Genomic DNA, 17,346 nt, shown 5'->3' with positions numbered 1-17,346 from the left:
CTCTCCTTCCGGAGTCCTCGTTCGTATCTTCCCCCTTCCTTGGTGTCCCGTCCCCCCTTTATACCGTCCTCCCTCCCCCCGTCGTTCCCAGGCTCTCCCCACTTCCGGGTTTTCCTCCTGGCCCTGTCCGCGCGCGCCCGTGACATCTGCATCACTCTCGGGCGCATGCTGATGACGCGCCTCTCCCCCGGCGCCCGGCATTTCTGGCGCCACTCGAGCTGCGGCTGCGGACCCTTCGCCCTGACCCGTGCCTTGCGCAGCTGGTGAATGGCGGGGTTGCTTCACCCCGTCACACCAGGACTAAGAGGGAGTGGGATTATTGCTTGAAGTTCCTCTTACTGGAATTGGACCTTTGCTCTCAGCTTGTTCAGGACACTGCACCAGTCCCTAGCTCAGGAAGCCAGCTTCAGCATGTGCCATTGATGGTAATGCCCAGTGCCACAGAGAAGAAAAAGGCAAAGGGGAGTTATTGCCTCAGCAAGAAGCAGTGAGGCAGTATCAGCAGGGTTCATCCCCGACAGCACATGCAAGGCCTGCCTCTCTGGTTCTGACACCATTGATTCTGGCCTCAAGGGGAATCCATTGAGTCTGGTGCCAGTGGCTTCCCCATCAAAGGAGGAATTGGACGAAGATCTTGATCTGCTTTTGGAGCTGTGCAGGATGATATGGTCCCTCGCCCCACAGTCTCAAGCACTGGCACTTGTTCCAGCATTGGTGCAAATCCCAATACCAGCTACAACATCGATGGTGGCATGATCTCTGGCACCAATGGTAGCACTGTCTGCAGCCCTAGTCCTCTTTCAGCACTGGGGCAAGACCACAATGATGTGCTCTCTTGCTTCATTTTTGTCATGCCTCTCCCCTGCTTTGGTGTGGTCACCGCCAGCGCAGTTGGGCTCAGACTACACCTCCAAGTCAGAGGCTGAGTCTTTTGTTTCTCCACACAGCTGGTAAAATTCATGTTCCTGGTACTGGTCTCGGCACTGCACAGGAGAGGACTCATCTGTATTGATGTTATCCTGACCACCCCAGTGGTAGGATCCTGTACAATGGCCATTTGGACACCTTGGGCCTATTATTACAGTCCAGAGCTGTTTCCATGAGCCAAGCACCCACCTTGGCTACAGCAGTTTCATAACATTTCTCCATGGTTTCTGAGGACTCTCCACAGGATAAGGATCACAGGCATCCAAACTCGGACTTGAGCTCTTTCTGCCCTTCCCTCCCCCCCGCCCCGAAAGGGTGCCTAGGGAGTGGAAGGTTCGGGGCTGGGGCAGTCCCAGATTGGGGGGGGGCACCCCCTGCCAGCCCGTTTTTACCTGCCTGGTGATTCTGATTTTCTGTATGGTTTTATTAGAAGCAGTCCTATTCCAGGCACACCCATTTTCCTGCACAGCCAAACCCTTACACTTTAAGTTATGATTAGAGGAAACTATTTACCCCAGTTTGGTGGTCCTAGCATTTACCATTTAGGAGGAGTTCTTGAACAGACAGACAAACTCTCTCAAATATATAGTAGATAATAATATGTAGCTCTTATATAACACTTTTCATCAAATTATCTCGAAATACTTTACAAAGGAGGTAAATATCATTAACCTTACTGAATATGGAATCAGATTCCACATCTGAAATGAAAGTAAATCATGACTCTATAGGTGTTTCTCATGAGACCAGCAAATGGTGAGCAAGTCATTCAACCGCTCTTAATTTGCAAAACTTTATATAACTGTAAAGTGAATACATACTTTGATGTGGTAGGGCCTTGGGCAGAAGAAGCAGAGCTGGTGGTATCCAGCCCTCAGCACTGCTCAGAGTGTACCACATTGGCCCCATTACTCTCCAGCGAGCCCTAAGAGCAATTTAAAGGGCCCAGGGCTCTAGCTGCCACCATTTCTGCAGTAGCGGTTGTCAGAAGCCCTTGGTCCTTTTTTGAGGTATAAATATCTTGCGCAAAAAGGTGTTTTTGCGCAAAAAAGAAAAGTCCGCACTGCGTGTTTTAGCACAAAACCCCCTAGCACAAAAATGGATTAGAAGAGAGTATGCCTCTTCCAGCAAAACTCGTAGTGTAGACGTAGCCAAAGAGAGCAGGCAAGGTATCAAATTTGAACAGTCTTTCCCGTTGGTTTTCCTGGCTTTCTGCCAACATTCCCGCTAGCCTACCTGACTTTAAGGGTACATCTAGACTACATGCCTCTGTCGCCAGAGGCATGTAGATTAGGCTACCAGGCACAGGAAAATGAAGCGGCGATTTAAATAATCACCGCTTCTTTTAAATTTACATGGCTGCCACGCTGAGCCGATCAGCTGTTTGTTGGCTCAGCGCGGTAGTCTGGATGCGCGGGTGTCGACATCAAAGACATTTGTCGACCACCCAGGTAAACCTCATCCCAGGAGGCATACCTGGGTGGTCGACAAATGTCTTTGATGTCGACACCTGCATGTGCAGACTACTGCGCTGAGCCGACAAACAGCTGATCGGCTCAGCGCAGCAGCCATGTAAATTTAAATGAAGCGGCGATTATTTAAGTCGCCGCTTCATTTTCCTATGCCTGGTAGCCTAATCTACATGTAGTCTAGACGTACCCTAACTCTTTAATCACTGGGGGTGTGTCTAGACTACATGCCTCCTTCGACGGAGGCATGTAGATTAGCCAGATCGGAAAAGGGAAATGAAGCCGCGATTAAAATAATCATTTAAATTTAAATGGCTGCCCCGATCTGCCGATCAGCTGTTTGTCGGCAGATCGGGGGAGTCTGGACGCGATGCCCCGACAAAGAAGCCTTTCTTCATCGACACAGGTAAGCCTGGTTTCACGAGGCTTACCTGTGTCGATGAAGAAAGGCTTCTTTGTCGGGGCATCGCGTCCAGACTCCCCCGATCTGCCGACAAACAGCTGATCGGCAGATCGGGGCAGCCATTTAAATTTAAATGAAGCCGCGATTATTTTAATCGCGGCTTCATTTCCCTCTTCCGATCTCGCTAATCTACATGCCTCCGTCGAAGGAGGCATGTAGTCTAGACACACCCTGGGTGCTGACCAGCACTCTTCCTATCCATCACAGGAATATAAATAGAGATACTTAAAAGTTACCCACTCTGAGTCTGTAGGGTATATTAATCAGTGCTAATTCTTAAATATTGGATGGTAACTTTTCTCATTATAACCATAATTCCATAAATAATTTCTCATTCATGATGCTTCAGATTTTATTATATAGAAAGTTATCCCTAGAACAATAACACCATAAGTACCATACTTCAATCAAATGATCTTCCTCTCTCTCACTGGTCATATATCCAATGTGTTTATTATTTAAAACTATAATAGGGAGAAAACACTATCCATATTAACTGAATATGAATTCTCTGCTTTTCTAAACTCATTTCAAACATGAGATCAAGCAGTATCTCTATTGATTATATTTTCTGAATTATTAACATTTTTGTGTTGCTAACATGCCTTGACTCTCTGACTGTTGGAAACCAATATATTAGAAATTATCAAATGTAGTAGCTTGTTCATGAACACACTGCTATTATTTATAACTCCCCATTACTTTGCATAATAAATTTTCCACAGTTTGAAAGCTATTATTCGATTGCTTTTCACATTAAGGCAATAATATTATAGTTGGGGTATTGATACTCTTTTTTTGATTTTGTGCTTTTGCACTCCATTGACTTACTACTGTAAAGTTTGTTGTTGCCATTTTATGTTTAGTTTCGTTTCTTGCTGTGTTATGTGAGCCTAGGCATCCATCTGTTACTCTACTATAAAGAACAGAATAAAGTATAAATTAGTGCATCTGAAACAAAATAAAAATACTTTCTAAAATTACGGTAATAGATAGGAGTGATGGTGAATGGAAATAGAAGATTTTTTCCTTAATGGCTTTCTTATTTAAATGGTGAAAGTAGTATTTACAAAGGAGTCAGGATACTAGCAGTATTAAAGTTTTCAGTTCTCTGTATATGAGCTGTATAAGCCGGGTTCCATCACACACAGTTTCAGTACAGCAGCTCCTGCATGGAGGGATTGAATTGTTTCCGATGATATTGTCTTCTTTTTTATTACATTCCTTTATTGAGTGATTTCAATAGCAATATTCACTTATTAGAAAATACAGTTATTTTGTAAGGAACATGCTTATTTAAGACTCGAAGTGTTGTTGAATTCTATGTAAGCCTTGTTATTAGGAAGAAATTTTGTCTACTAATATAAAAAAGTATCCTTTTTTAGTGATGCATTTGTGCTATTCTGGTCCAGTCTTTCCTAATGTCTGTTTTACTGTCCAGCCGGGTCACACTACGTATAGAGAATGTCATTAGCCTGACCTGAATTCTCTAGGATGCTGAATCTCCATGGTACTTGCAAGCCCTTGATATGAGAGAGACACAGGCAGTCTAGAAAGGGAACTGGGCTGGTCATTCACATGGCAACAGTGCCCTAAGGCCTTGCGATTGATCCTGCTACAGTCCCGTGTTGTAATCAACGTGCTTTGATCCAATTTGTAATTTGACTTTACAGTTGTTGAGCCTTTTGAGACATATTGCATCAGATATAGTATCCCCAAACTATACTTTTATTTTGGAAGGCATGACAGACTGGGGTGGAATAAAATCAGTTTCTAACTACTGGATTGGTTTATTGTGGGTGTGCTGTGTTTTTCTAACAGTCTGTATACCGTGTAGTACACTGTATAGTTAAGACTTTTACAAATATTGACTCAAGCTATTATGCTGGAGTGTTCTTTGTTAACAGCTTTATAGAGCTCTGGCATATATAATGCAGTTTGTTCTTGCAGCAGTTTTCCCAGCATCCATTGAGAAACGTGACCCACCCTTGTGTTTTCCTGCTAGTAATGATTGCTTTGTCAGATAAAAAGGAGATAAAGTATTATAAAAAAAAATAATAGGCACCATGTGTGCTTTAAGGACTGTTGCAATTAAATAAAGGAATAGCAGTGTCAGGCTTATGGCAGTTTATTGTTATTTTTGTTTGATCTCTGCCTTATGACTGAGCCATCGATCAATGGATCTTATCATTTATGACACTGTTGGTGAGTAGGGGGATGTAAAAGGTTAACTGGTAAGTATGCCCCATACCAGCATGTTTACTTGGTTAACTGGTGAGGGGCTCAGCGTGGCTTGGTTTTTCACAACATCATCTGACCACAGGTTGAATGCGCATTAAGCGAAGAAATACTTCCTTTAGTTTGTTTTTTTTCTTGTTGCCTATGAACTTCATTAAGTGACCCTTAGTTCTTAGGTTATGTTACGGGAAAAATAATACTTCATGATTCACACTCTTCTCGCACCATGAATGATTTTATAAACATTTGTCATACCTTGCCTTAGTGGTCTCTTTTCAAAACCGATCAATCCTAGCTTTTTAATCTCTCCCCACATGGAATCTGTTCAGTATCTTTAATTCATTTTTGTTGTCCTTCACTGTACCTTTTCCATTTCTAACTTATACTGTTAGAGATATAGCCACCAGAATTGTTGAATCCATCTAGAATCGGTTTGTGATTAATGCTATTTTTGCATGAAACGTGAACAACATTCATGGATTAATGAAAACTTTTAGTTCTGTTTTAATAACACAGAAAAGCTCTGCTTATACCAGGATCTGTACTGCAACCAGTATTGAAGTTGTGTATGTTCCTGGACTTATATAATGCCATTATAATGTTGTACTATCTTTTTCCTAATGGTTCCTGACATTCTTTTAGCTTTTTTGACTGCCATTGTACATTAAGCGGATGTTTTTCGAGAACTCTGAATGATGACTCCAACATTTTTTTAGTGCTAATAGCTAATTGAAACCCATCATTTTGTATGTATAGTTGAGATTGTTTTCCACTGTGTGTTACTTTGCACTTATCAAGATTGAAATTCATCGGCCATTTAGTTGCCCAGTCACCCAGTTTCATGAGATCCCTTTTTAACTCTTGGCAGATAGCTTTGGAGTTAATGATCTTGAGTGAATTTTCTATTGTCTGCAAGCTATGCCACTCCATTTCTTCAGATTATTTATGAATATACAAATATATGGATTATTTATGAATAAGTTGAACCCAACTGGTTCCGGTACAGAATCCTGGTATAAGCAGAGCTTTCCTGTTATTAAAATAGAACTAAAAGTTTTCATAAATCCATGTATGTTGTTCATGTTTTATGCTAAAATAGCATGAATCATACCCTGTCTTTCCAAACCAATTCTAGATGGATTCAACAATTTATTGTTGAATATTACATGTTAGCAGAAGTTCCTGTGCCAATTGCTTTCCACCACAGCTGTGGCAGGATCTTACTTTGTCTGAAGTAAGTCCCTGTTACAGGGCTGCAACATCGAGTTGTGTACGTCCCGATCTGAACTATTGTGTCACAAAAGTAGATACTGTAAAATATTGAAGTAAATGCCCTGAAAGCGTCATTGGGGTTATTGAGTATGCAAAAGCATTGTTTGTTGTCTGGGAAGTTAGACTTTTCTGTGCTTCATTTGTATTGCAGAGTAATTGCACAAAAGGAGGGTTCTGTTCATTTTGGAGATTATAGGGTTGGAGGGGAGCCTTGGGCTAGGGATTTCCCAGGAATATAACACAGGGGCTTAGTATAGAGTGTGCTCAAACATTTGGGTATATGGAAAAACTTGAAAAACAATGAATAGTCTTGTAGAACCTTAGAGATTAACATTAAATGTAGATGGTATCATGAGCTTTCATGGGCACAACCCACTTTTTTCTTCTTAAGAACAGGGTTGTGCCCATGTAAGCTCATGATACCATATACATATTTTGTTAGTCTCTAAGGTGCTGCAAGACTATTCATTTTTTAAAAGCTTTTCCAGTTCGGGTATGTGTACACTTGCAGCCTGTTTCGGAATAGGGCTGAAAATGTAGGCATTCGGAATTGCAAATCAAGCCCGGGATTTAAATATCCTGCGCTTGATTTACATCTTCTCCGCCAGGCGCCTTTTTTTTTTTTTTTAAATTTACAAGCCTGGAATAACTGCCCGCCTCTACACACGGCAGTGAAACGGGTGTTCGAAATAAAGCCCTATTTCTAACTACCTGTTAAACCTCATTGCAGGAGGAATCACAAGTAATTCAAAATAGGGCTTTATTTTGAACGCCCGTTTCACTGCCGCATGTATACGCGGGCAGTTATTCCGGGCTTGTAAATTTAAAAAAAAAATGGTGCGCGGCTGGGAAGATGCAAATCAAGCGCGGGATATTTAAAGCTGATCTGGAAGCGCCGCGGGTCCGGCCCCGGGTCCTGCGCTGCTTTGCTCAGCGTCTCTCTGGTCTGCAGACCAGGGAGACGCTGAACAAAGCCGCGCAGGACCCGGGGCCGGACCCCCGGCGCTTCCAGCTGATCTGGAAGCGCCGCGGGTCCGGCCCTGGGTCCTGCGCCGCTTTGCTCAGCGTCTCTATGGTCTGCAGACCAGGGAGACGCTGAACAAAGCCGCGCAGGACCCAGGGCCGGACCCCTGGCGCTTCCAGCTGATCAGTGGCTGAATCAGGACGCCTGGGGCAGAGCAGCTAGGGTGCTGCTGGGTTGGTCCAGTAGCGCCGAGGAGCGGCCGCGCTACTGGACCAACCCAGCAGCACCCGAGCTGCTCTGCCCCAGGCGTCCCCAAGTTAGCCGCTGCTGAAACTGACCAGCGGCTGACTACAGGGAGCCCGAGGCAGAGTTGCTCTGCCCCCGGCTTCCTGGAATCAGCTGCTGATCAGTTTCAGCAGCAGCTGACTTGGGGACGCCTGGGGTTCTTAAGTTGAATCTGTATGTAAGTCAGAACTGGTGTCCAGATTCAGCGGCTGAATCTGGATGCCAGTTCCGACTTACATACAGATTCAACTTAAGAACAAACCTACAGTCCCTATCTTGTACGTAACCCGGGGACTGCCTGTAGTTATTTCAAAATAATGTTGCTGTGTACCGTACCTTTACATATAGTATATGGTGTGTAAAAGTTTTGAATAACATAAACGTAAGGACAGCCATACTGGGTCAGACCAATGGTTCATGTAGCCCAGTATCCTGTCTTCTGACAGTGGTCAGTGCCAGGTGACTCAGAAGGAATGAACAGTTTTCATGTTTTCCTTTTCCTCTTCATCCTTTCCTTTCTCTCATCTGTTTTTTATTTTAATGAGTTAAAGATTAACAAGATTTTTCTTTGTCTCAGTATACACTAAATACGTTTGTTAGTGGAGATTTCTGTTAGTTTGTGAAAACACTGGTATTGATCAGAGGTAAAGATGTTAAGACGAGAGTAACTGAATAATTGTGAAGTTGAAACGATTAAACTGCATTTCAACTGCAGCGGGGGTAGGTCCCCAACCGGCGCACGCTGGGACAGAGCCAGGATTGCTGCGGCTCTGCATTTTAAATGAGGTAAAGCTGCCTGGCTCTTATTATATTTAAAATGCAGAGCCACCATGGTCCCAAACTAGCGCGAGCCAGGACTGAGCTGCACTTGCTTAGTTCCAGCTCATGCCGGGGGGTCCCATATTTTAGTTCAGATTTTCAGTACCCTTTAAAATAGTGTTTTATAGGCATAGTTTAGGGTATTTAAGGATTATGCAATGCTTTAATTTAAATTAAATTATAGAGGGATGCATTTTAAAGATAATTTATTATGTTTTTCTGTGCTAGCCAGTGAAAATGTACACTTACTACAACTCATATTAAGCACTTTTGATCAACACAATAAGCTAACTCAAATGTAAACAAACTGACTAATATCACTGTTACCTAAATGCTTGTAGAGATGAAGTGTATAAAGAGGTACTAGCTGATATTCCAAAAACCTAAAAACCAATTTAATCACATCAAATATTTAATCTATTCCTTTTAATGCAGTTTTTTAAAGAACTGTAATAAGATTTTGAGTTTTATTTGCATGCTCTACATGATGGAGTACAGGCCATAAAAGTAAAATAAGTGGACCTTTTTTGACTTTTTTAATAATGTGTGCCCTTTCTCACCCATACAGTTTTTTCCTTTTTCTTTAGAGGCCATTATAAAAAAACAAGTTAAGTAAATAATCATCTTGAATTGTATTTTCATGCTGTGAATGTAAGCGGTCTTTTGAAACTTCCATGACTTACAGCAGCAGTTCCCAATTGCCAGTCTGCAGCCCACTGCTGGGCCACAGACATCTGGTGACTGGACCACAGTGGCTCTGGGGGCTGGGGCTAGGGTACACCGCTCCCACCGCAGCTGTTGGGAGAGGTATGTCCTGCTCCTCTTCTTAGCCAACCAGCGCTAGGCCGAGGCAGGGTGTCTTCCTGGACATGGAAGAGCGCTTTGCCTGGCTCGGCAGCCTTAGAGCAGCTGTGACCTAGGCAGCAGCTGGGAGGCAGTGCAGGGCTAGGTGAGGTGGGTGGGGCTCGTGCTGGGTGGTTTGGGGGTTGGGGGGCTCTAAGAGGCAGGGGGTTAACACTGGAGATCACTGGGGTGTCTGGGTTGGGGAGCTCTGGGGGTGGGGCTAGTAGTCTGGAGGCTCTGGGGGCAGGGATGGTACTGGGGGGCTCTGAGGGCGGGAGGCTGGGACTAAGGGGGTTGGATGCAGGGGGACACTGGGGTCAGTGGCTAGCACTGGGGGGGTAGGTGGAGGGGTGGGGGGCTTTAGGGGTTAGGGCTGGCAGTGGGGGTCTGTGGGAGTTGGGGCTGTTGGCGGACTGGTAACATTTTATTTGCATATTCAGTATTTGCATAATTAATATGAAAATCTGCAAATAAATGTTACTGGTCCGCCAAAAGTTTGTGAATGGGTTTGCCAGCCCCCAGTGTAGAAAATGTTGGGAACCACTAATTTAGAGGTTGTCAATCTGGGCTTGTTGCCTGGGGGCTGTTGGTGATTTTCATTCTGTCTTCATGTACAACAGTTTTTTCGAAAACTAGGGGAAGGAATTTTCCAATAAGAAGTTTATACTATAGTGAAAAATGTAGATATATGCATCCCTTGTTCTCAGTTGTATTAGTGCTGCCGTGTGCCACTTCAGTGGTACAATACAGCCCTAAACTCACTGGCTACGTCTACACTGGCCCCTTCTTCGGAAGGGGCATGTTAATTTTGAAAGTGGGAATAGAGAAATCTGCGGGGGTTTTAAATATCCCCCGCGGGATTTAAATAAACATGGCCGCCGCTTTTTTTCCGGCTTGCGGAAAAGCCGGAAAAAAGCATCTAGACTGGCCCGATCCTCTGGAATAAAGCCCTATTCCGGAGGATCTCTTATTCCTACTTGCATATACCTACATTTCTACTTCATAGTGCATATACCTACATTCCTACTTCAAAGTAGGAATAAGAGATCCTCCGGAATAGGGCTTTATTCCGGAGGATCGGGCCAGTCGAGACGCTTTTTTCCGGCTTTTCCCCAATCCGGAAAAAAAGCGGCGGCCATGTTTATTTAAATCCCGCGGGGGATATTTAAATCCCCCGCAGATTTCCCTATTCTGAAGTTTGAAATTAACATGCCTCTTCCGGAGAAGGGGCCAATGTAGACGTAGCCACTGTATTCAACCCCAGGAAGCCAGGAGGGTAACCCAGAATAGTGGAATTCAGGGATATAGAGCTGCTAGAATGGCTACTATGACACCACTTCCTTGCAGCCAGAATAGAAATGTGACTGGGGAAGCTGTCATGGCTGGAGTTCCCGTATGCACCTTGGACTATGTCTAGACTGCAGGCTTCTTTCAGAAGAAGTTTTTCCAGAAGATCTCTTCTGGAAAAGCTTCTTCTGAAAGAGTGTCCACACTGCGTATTGATTGAACGCTATCTCGCATTTAAGTTGTGATTACTATGGATGGAGTGGCCATCAAGGCATCTGTGCTTTTTCTTCTTTCCTCTTCTTTTGAAAAAAAAATACCCTGTTCCCTATCCACACATGCCTTTTTCTGAAAGAGCTCTTTCGGGAAAAGGCTTCTTCCTCGTGTGGGTGTAAGTGTAGTTTTACCGGAAAAACATCCATTTTTGCATATGATAACTGAGCAGGTTGTGACAAACTTCACTTGATTTCTCCATAACAATTTTGTGTTGATATAATACTATGCTTTTATTTCAATCGTATGTTTTACCTTTCTGTACACTCAAAGCTATTGACCCAGTCCTGAAGTACCTATTGATGAAAACGTCCTATTTAAGATGTTTCATCATTTTATAATTCTTCATTAGAAGTTTGGCCTGAGTAAGGACTAATGTTGTTATTGTCTTCAATATTTTGTACAGCTGGGCTAAAATAATTCTCAGACTATGATTCATTTAATTCCTACTTCCGTGTTTTTGCTTTCAGCATGTGTTTGCTACATGTACTGAAACATCTCTATTGATGTGCTCATCTATTGTTGCTAATCTGGTCAGTTGATCAATGAAGAGTGGCATGTAATTAACTGTAAAATATATACATGTTCCTCTCAGCATCTGTCTAGCAAGATTTACTTGTTATTATTTACTGCTGCAGCTTTACTAAACAGTTTCAGGAGGCGATAACTTAAAAAACATTTTTTTTTTGCTGATCTGTTTCAAGAATAATTTCCAAAGGAAAGGAACATGTAACACAGTATTCCAATTTATTGCTGACTATGGACTTGTTTCACATATATTAAATTTTTTTGTATTTTTACAAAACCGTTCAAGACAAAAGAATTAATTGACTCATGGAAAAAGCACAAGTTTGATTCTGATTTATTAAGAAGTCTGGGAACAGCAGAAGAAAATTAAATGCAGAGCTATTTAATTTTTTTAGTCTGTTCATCTTCAAGGCCCTCATGTATTATGGCTACGGTGGGAAATAAAAAAAATACCAGAAAGGATATAATCAATTGTTTTTCCTCTTTTTGAATTCTGTCACACATACAACAAGATTGATGGTTTTTTCTGGTGTTCCTAGAAGATAAGTGATGGTCTTTGAGGAAAAGTTGCATCTACCTGACCTATCCGCTATGCTGATTTACTTATGCTGTTTTGGTTCTCATGCAGATGGAGGGAGCGAGGAGCCACCAGACCGAAGACAGGCAAGTGTAGACTCCCGCCAGAGCCGATCTGGGCAAGGTAAGGCTTGGCAAGGGCTTACTTCTCTTATGTTAAGACTCTGTGCACCATTTTTCTATCTTAGTAAAATGTCCCTCTCTTTGAGTTTTGGGAGCTTTTATTGTAATTTGGACATTCACGAATTTACTAACAATCAGAAAAGTACAAAATGATCCATTTTAAATTTGAAATGAAGCTGGAATCATGTATGGTGTACAATATTTTTGTGGAAGCCTTTCAAACCAATACTGTAATCTCTCTTAATTTACATAAATGGGTTTCACATCTTCGGTTCCTCATGCTGTGAACCAGGGATGCTCTTGGAAGCTGGGATTGAAGGAGTTCTATTATTCCTCTGTGCAGAGGCAGAGGCGCTCTGTGGGCACCTTGTCCTCCGTGCCCAGTTCTGGAGAGGAATGCCTGGGTAGAAGCAGGAAAAGTGCGCAGCATCTAGTTTGGCTCTGGGCCTGTCCTTTTCTGGAATGGAACAGAACACCATTTTCTTTGGGCAGGTTTCTCTATCATTTGAAAATAAAGTGGGAGGCCCATGTTTTATTTGTGGAGAGCAGTAAATACAGTAAGAGTAGAAAAGAGAATGTGGATCCGTTAAATAACATTCTAGGTCATTATCTGGGGCCATGAAAGTCCTGATGTTTGGAGTTTTAAATGCAGCTCACCAGCCTACTAAGAAGGGATTCCATTAAAACATACGTCACTACAATAGATAGTGTGTTTGCTCATTCACTTTGTGGTTTTCTGCACCAGATTCCCGGAGTAGTTCTTTCAGTTTTTTTTTCCCTCCCCAAATCTGTTGTTGTCAAATCCAAATAATTTATTGAAGTGACATTGACTTCGAGCAATTGTTCTGTTCTTTGGCTGTGTTCCAATGTTGCCAGCAGAATATTGTATTGGCAAAAGTATTCTGAGTGATTGATGTCTGCAGACAAATTTAGGGGGATGATGTTTAGAATTCAAACTATAGAACCTCCAGAAATGACATCTGTTGATAAACATTTACTGCCTTTCATAGATTTATTTTATTTGGAATTTTAAATAATAAGAATTGTGGCTTGATAAAGAAAGAAAGAAAGAAAGAAAGAAAGAAAGAAAGAAAGAAAGAAAGAGATTGATTGATTGATTGATTGATTGATTGATTCCAATGACTGTATCCCTTCCCAGAGCCATTTTGCTTTTCTGGAGTTTTGCTAGGGTATTAACAATAGTAAATTATACCCTGTTCTTTTCAATCATCCATTTAATATACAGAAATTATTATTGGTAATATTGTAAAGGAGTAGCTAGTCCTTTTTCTTTGAGTGTGCCCTCTGATGTGGTTGCCTTAATTTTTTTAGATTTAAAATGTTTTTCTTTGTTCTTTGTAAACTGTACACATTGATTATTGTATAATTCTAGCCATGAGACGAAGCACATAAAGTCCTCTAAATACATCAGAAAGGAGATGAATATTGTAAAAATATCCCAATAATTTAAGTGCGTATTTCCTGTCTCTCCCCATTCACATGCAGTTACTCAAAGGTTGTGTTTGAAGGGTCCAAGCCTCTTTTATAAACTGGAATCCCTTCCTTCCTCACTTCACTTTCATGGGGTATGTCTACACTACAAAGTTAGTTCGAACTAACGGATGTTAGTTCGAACTAACTTTAATAGGCGCTACACTAGCGCTCCGCTAGTTCGAATTTGAATCGAACTAGGGGAGCGCTTAGTTCGAACAAGGTAAACCTCATTTTACGAGGATTAAGCCTAGTTCGAACTAGCTAGTTCGAATTAAGGGGCGTGTAGCCCCTTAATTCGAACTAGTGGGAGGCTAGCCCTCCCCAGGTTTCCCTGGTGGCCACTCTGGCCAACACCAGGGAAACTCTATGCCCCCCTCCCGGCCCCGGAGCCCTTAAAGGGGCATGGGCTGGCTACGGTGCCCGTGCCAGGTGCAAGCCTGCCAGCACCCAACCAGCAGACCCTGCACCTGGCACAGCTCGAGCCACCCACCCGATGTCCCCCAGCCCACCCCCTCTTCCCGGGACCAGGCTGGCGGCTCCCGGGAGCTTGCCCTGGACCGCAAGAGGCGCCCGTCCACGATCTCCGCACTAGGCACAGGAAAGTGGCCGTCTAGGGCAGGAGAGCTGCCAGCCTGGCCACCCAGGAGCAGGTGTGCATGAAAATCAAGGGGGTCCACTGAGACCCCCGACCCTGAGCCCTGAGCTTACAATGGCCGTCTTGGGTCAGACCAAAGGTCCATCTAGCCCAGTAGCCTGTCTGCCGATAGCGGCCAACCCTAGGGACCCTGGAGGGGATGGACCGAAGACAGTGACCAAGCCATTTGTCTCGTGCCATCCCTCTCCAGCCTTCCACAAACTTTGGGCAGGGACACCACTCCTACCCCCTGGCTAAGACTACTCCATGGACCCAACCTCCATGACTTGATCTCACTTCCCTTTCAACTCTGTTCTAGTTGTAGCCTTCACAGCCTCCTGCAGCAAGGAGTTCCGCAGGTTAACTATTTGCTTTGGGAAGAACAACAACTTTCTCTTACTAGTTTCAAGCCTGCTACCCATTCCTTTCCTTTGGTGTCCTCTAGTCCTTCTCTATGGGAACTCAGGAAGAACTTTTATGAATGCACCCTCTCCACCCAACCCCTGCTTTTAGAGACCTCTATCCTGTCCCCCCTCCGTCTCCTCTTGTCTAAGCTGAACAGTCCCAGTCTCTGTAGCCTCTCTTCATCTGGGACCTGTTCCCAACCCCTGATCATGTTAGTTGCTCTCCCCTCTCCCAGCCTTTCTCTTCCCCTCTCCCCACCTCCTTTTCCCAGTCTCCCCCAGTTTTGTTCAATAAAGACAGAGTCAATGTTGGAAGAAACGTTATCTTTATTTTGTACATCAATAAGAAGGGGGGCTAGGGAAGGGTAAGTGGAAGGAGGTGAGGGAGGAATGGGGTACGAGCCCCCGATGGGGAGGACTGGGCTGGCTCTGTGGGCTTCTGGGGGTGGAAGCTCTCCTGCAGCTCCCCAATTGCCCCCTCTCTCCAGATGGCAGCCTGCAGCAAGTGCAGCCGGGCTGATGGCCGAGTGGTGTGATGTGCCCAGTGTGGGTACTCTGGGCACTCCAAGCCAGAACTTCTTTGCAAGCGGGGCACCCCTGAGAACTGTGTGTCCGGGGTGGGGGTCGGGACCCTTTAAGCGCAGCCCTCGGCTAGCCTGAGACAGCATCTCCACGTTCTAAGTCCTCCTCTTATGCCCTGCCGGCACTGCTTCCGGCCATCCTTAAGCCCTGTTCAGAGTCCACTCAATGTGGACTTGCTAGTTCGAATTAGCAAAACGCTAATTCGAACTAGTTTTTAGTTCTAGACGCGTTAGTTCGAATTAGCTTAGTTCAAGCTAGCGCTGTAGTGTAGACGTACCCATGCTTCCATTGTTCCTTGCCTCACTTTCATCCCTCTCCTCTATGGGACACAACCTCTCCGTTCCCCTTTGTCTCGTGAACTTCCCATCTCTTGTCCCTCCTTCTGCCTCTATTAGAAGCTCTCTCTCTCCAAATCCAAGTGGTGTCTATTCATTCCACTTTTCAATACTTTCCAGCCTGCTGAGGCTCAGAGTCCAATTCAGTGTCACAAAAACCCCAAATGAAAGACACACATAAGTTAATTATACCGTAAGCTTAAGATGCCATTAGTGTAAATGGTTCTTTCTTACATAGCCTCAGTATCATGATTCTGTTTCTCAAGTACATAATTTTGAAACTACACGTATGAAGGGTACACCACATTTGTGTGGAAGTTAAGATAGCTTTGAGACTGAAAGGAGTGATGTCCTTTGAAATGAGGAATAATTGGAAAGTGCAGCATTGCAAACCTCAGATCAAAAATCGTGAATCACATCCCCAATAATAATGAAATATGGCCCCAAAATAATGAGAATTATTTTTATGAAAGACTGTATTGTGTTTTGGATTCTGTCTTATGATTTTTGAACTCCTCTGCCAATTCCCAGCTGTGTCTACATTGGCACCCTTTTCCGGAAACGGGATGCTAATAAGACCAGTCGGAATTGCAAATGCCCCGGGGATTTAAATTTTCCCCGCAGCATTTGCATGAACATGGCTGCCGCTTTTTTCCAGCTCGGGGCTTTGCCGGAGAAAAGTGCCAGTCTATACAGGGATCTTGCGGAAAATAAACCCTTTTCCGGAAGATCCCTTATTCCTGATTTTAAGTAGGAATAAGGGATCTTCCGGAAAAAGGTTTATTTTCCGCAAGATCCCTGTCTAGACTGGCGCTTTTCTCTGGCAAAGCCCCGAGCTGGAAAAAAGCGGCAGCCATGTTCATGCAAATGCTGTGGGCAAAATTTAAATCCCCGGGGCATTTGCAATTCCGACTGGTCTCATTAGCATCCCTTTTCTGGAAAAGGGTGCCAATGGAGACACAGCCCCAGTGTGTGTGGGTGACAATGAGTATTGCCCCCTTTTTCTAATATGTATTGAAAAGATGGATTTAAACCTGAGGCAGGAACTGTAACACCCAACACACAAGCAGTCTTGTCATCCTAATTTGTTGTGATTCATTGGTCTCAAGCCCAGGCCCACAGAGTTCCTTGGAACCCTTCAGCTGGCAACTTTCTGACAGTCTGTGTTGTCTGGGTCCCATGAAGATGAGCCACAGGGCTGGTGTACATTGGCGGGGGTCTGGGGAAGAGAGGAGAGATTGATTTAAGTTATGCAACTTCAGCTTAATGAATAGCATAGCTGGGCTTGATGTACTTAGATCCACTTACAACGGTGTGTCAGCAGGAGATGTTCTCTCATGAACTGCCCATATGCGTCTTGTTCTCGTGGAATACCAAAGTCTACACAAGAGCAATCAGCCATCGATTCAAAAAGTCTAAACTAAACTTGATAGATCACGGATCCATTGCTGCCTATTGATCCAACTGTCAGTGTAGACATCCCCACAGTGTGAGGCTCTGCCCTGATGGCCTGTTGGTGCAGTCTCAGGGTGTTTGATTGACCTGCTGGCCCTACTTAAGTCACCAGTAGGAACAGGAAGCTGCATGAACAACTGGGCCCCACCTTGCTCTGGAATATGCGCCTCATGGTACTGCTTGTGTTCCTGCAGCTTGATTTCCTGGCATCTGGCTTGTAGTTCTCATGTCCCTGCCTTTGACCGGGGTGGATTCTAGTTCCTGAGGTGATTCTGATCTCCGGTTTGCCTCTTGCTTCTACCTTCATGGTATCCTGACCCCGCCAACTCTAGCTGTTACTATTAGATCTGGCCACCTGTGGTAAAGCACAGTTCCTAC

General features: G+C 44.0%; 1 protein-coding gene across 15 annotated transcripts in view; it reads left to right on the top strand.

The window, feature by feature from the left end:
- Positions 1 to 17,346, top strand: part of TANC2 (tetratricopeptide repeat, ankyrin repeat and coiled-coil containing 2) — a 702,540-nt gene that overhangs the window by 344,163 nt on the left and 341,031 nt on the right. For all 15 annotated transcript variants that reach the window (XM_089774011.1, XM_089774007.1, XM_089774012.1 and 12 more), the window contains one exon: positions 11,994 to 12,065. In XM_089774011.1, the coding sequence (XP_089630137.1) occupies positions 11,994 to 12,065 (72 nt within the window). The remainder of the gene's footprint in view (positions 1 to 11,993; positions 12,066 to 17,346) is intronic.

The sequence above is a fragment of the Pelodiscus sinensis genome, chromosome 29, assembly GCF_052426305.1.
Source record: "Pelodiscus sinensis isolate ZL-2025 chromosome 29, ASM5242630v1, whole genome shotgun sequence".
In the NCBI taxonomy this organism is placed as follows: Eukaryota; Metazoa; Chordata; order Testudines; family Trionychidae; genus Pelodiscus; species Pelodiscus sinensis.
The sequence above is the reverse complement of the archived record's forward strand: the minus strand, read 5'-3'. Positions and strand labels throughout refer to the sequence as shown.